This window comes from Echinops telfairi, unplaced genomic scaffold (genome assembly GCF_000313985.2).
Source record: "Echinops telfairi isolate 266 unplaced genomic scaffold, ASM31398v2 ScPeMD7_7441;HRSCAF=8479, whole genome shotgun sequence".
NCBI lineage: Eukaryota > Metazoa > Chordata > Mammalia > Afrosoricida > Tenrecidae > Echinops > Echinops telfairi.
Genome location: NW_022111341.1, coordinates 149,528 through 151,873, shown reverse-complemented (window position 1 = coordinate 151,873; position 2,346 = coordinate 149,528). Strand labels below are relative to the sequence as shown.

Here is a 2,346-nt window from a genome sequence, read left to right as displayed (position 1 = left end):
GGGGTTCATACAACTCTTATCACAATCCATCCATCCATCCATTGTGTCAAGCACATTTGTACATTTGTTGCCATCATCATTCTCAAAACATTTGCTTTCTATTGAGCCCTTGATATCAGCTTTTTGGCACATAATTTACATATCATACAATTCAATCCAAGGAAAATTGTACAATCAACACATCAATCTTAAAGCACCCCCCCTCCCATGGTTAAGTCACCTTTAAAATGACTGGTGCAATCACAGTATTTTCTAGTGCTCTCCCCCACCCCCTCCTTTGCTTACTCCTGAAATCCCCTTTCCCTCCCTATCATCGCCCACCCCTTACCCCTGCATTCCCTATAACCCCTTGTACCGGTTATTATCCTTATAATCCACTCCTACTGTGTTTCACAGGTGGGAAACCCAACAGAAAACAATAAAAAACAAAATCGCACTAAGGTGGTAAGGATAAAATCACAATAGTGTAAAGACAAAAATACAATGACCCAACACTAGGGCTGGAGGGTCGGAGTCAATTATGGAAGCTGCTTCAAATGACTGAGGGGTTCCCAGGGTCTGCACCCGAGACGGACCACCGGATGAGCTGGCCCGCGAAGCGGAGGCTCAGAGAGCCTGAAAGCCCCAGCGTCGCCATCTGCCCCCGCAACCAAGCGCTACCAACCCTGGGCTCTGAAGCGGGGACCGAGGGAGGGGAAGGCGGTGAATTCCATAAAACTTAGGGCACCAAGACACCGAGATTGTATTTGGTTTGCAATTAGAAACCACTGAGAGGGTTGGGTTATCCAGAAGGAAACCTAATGGATGTTTTAAGCAGAGACCTTGCGTGCTGTGAATTTTGTGGGATGACGAGGAGGGAGACGGTCCGCTATGATCGTTAGATGTAGGCTCCGGGAATATCCTATTCGAATGAAGGGTCTGCAACACATTTTGCTCACGTCCTCGCTGCTGGGAGCGCTTACTGGGCACGTAAAGAACGTTGTCTCAAAAAATTAAAACAAAAAACGCTCGCTGCCCTCGAGTCGATTCCGCCTGTGGAATCCACGAAACGCGGCCTCTGACGTGAGGCCGTAGGCGACGAGGGTGGGAAAGGTCCGAGTGGGGCGGAATCGAGCAGCGGACCTGGGGAAGGCCGAGAGGGGCCCTGAATTCGGCCGAGACCTGGCGTTCGCTGACTTGTGTCCGGGAGCTAACGTCACACGCCGCCACTCTCCATCCAGACCGCTCTCCAAACTGCGTGCGGACCAGGCCCCGGAAAGCCGAGAGCGACTCGGCCCCGGAACCTTGTGCCCCGGAACGAATCTGCGGAAGGGTCGTTTGCACCGGAAGCAGCGGGACACTTCCGGAGGTTGCTTCCGGTGGTGGCAAATGGCTGCGGCCGCTCAGGACTCACGTGTGAGTGCGGGAAAAAAGCTGAAAAACTCTCTAAAGAAGAAGAAGAAGATGAAAATGGTAGCCAGGGCCGCATCACGCCACCTGGAAGATGCAGATAAAGACGCTGCCGACGGAGGAGGTAATGTAGGGCCGAGTTGGGGCGGCTGGGGTGAAGGGCCAGGTGGCGTGCGTGGGGAGCAGGGTAATTGAGTGGTTTTAAAGTAGACAGTTGCGTTTTTAACACGTCAGAAGGATCTCTGGTGTCATAGTTGGTTAAGCGCTGCCCTGTCGGTGCTTACGGTTAAGATCGGTGATCCATGAGGCAGATCGCCAAGGCAATCGGCTTCCCTAAAGATATACAACCTCAGAAACCCTTTAGAGCAGTTCTCCCCTACCCTATAAAGCCAAAAAATCGGAGTCGACTTTATCGGGTTTAGTGTCTGAGAAGCGACTTTGGCTCAGGGAGGGGCCATTGGGAGGGAAGTGGAACTATACACGGTGACTTTGAATTTTCATGTGTTTTATTAAATGTTTTGAGGGTCACGGTTATTAAACGGGGTAAACTGATGCTGCTGTGGAAACAGAAAAGAATGAAAAGAAGGGTGATGTTTGCTACTACAGATGTGGATCGGTCGTGACTTGTGTGCCATAGGCGTGTGTGTTTGGAGGACAGAGTGAATCAAAGAAAAGTAGGTAATAAATGTAGAGCAAGTAAAAGTAACAGTCGTTCACTCTCCGTAATGAGAAGACATATTTTGAGAACTTCAACCTTGATATGATTGTGTTGCTCCTCTTTACCATCATTGGTAAAAAAAATCATAGTTCATTGCAAAATTGTTTTCGAACACCGAAAAGGATGAGAAATGAATATATTTTCCCCATCAGAAATAATGGGAAACCAAATAATTGGTTCTGAGGTCCCAAATTTACACTAACCTTGCAGATCACTGTCTTGGATACACTGTCGCCATC

General features: G+C 49.0%; 1 protein-coding gene across 1 annotated transcript in view; it reads left to right on the top strand.

Annotated features, from left to right (window-relative positions):
* The first annotated feature begins 1,365 nt into the window (after positions 1-1,365).
* Positions 1,366-2,346, top strand: part of LOC101639295 (RRP15-like protein) — a 55,338-nt gene continuing 54,357 nt past the window's right edge. Inside the window, exon 1 of the mRNA XM_045298696.1 lies at positions 1,366-1,513. Coding sequence (XP_045154631.1) covers positions 1,369-1,513 — 145 coding nt within the window. The 5' untranslated portion in view covers positions 1,366-1,368. The remainder of the gene's footprint in view (positions 1,514-2,346) is intronic.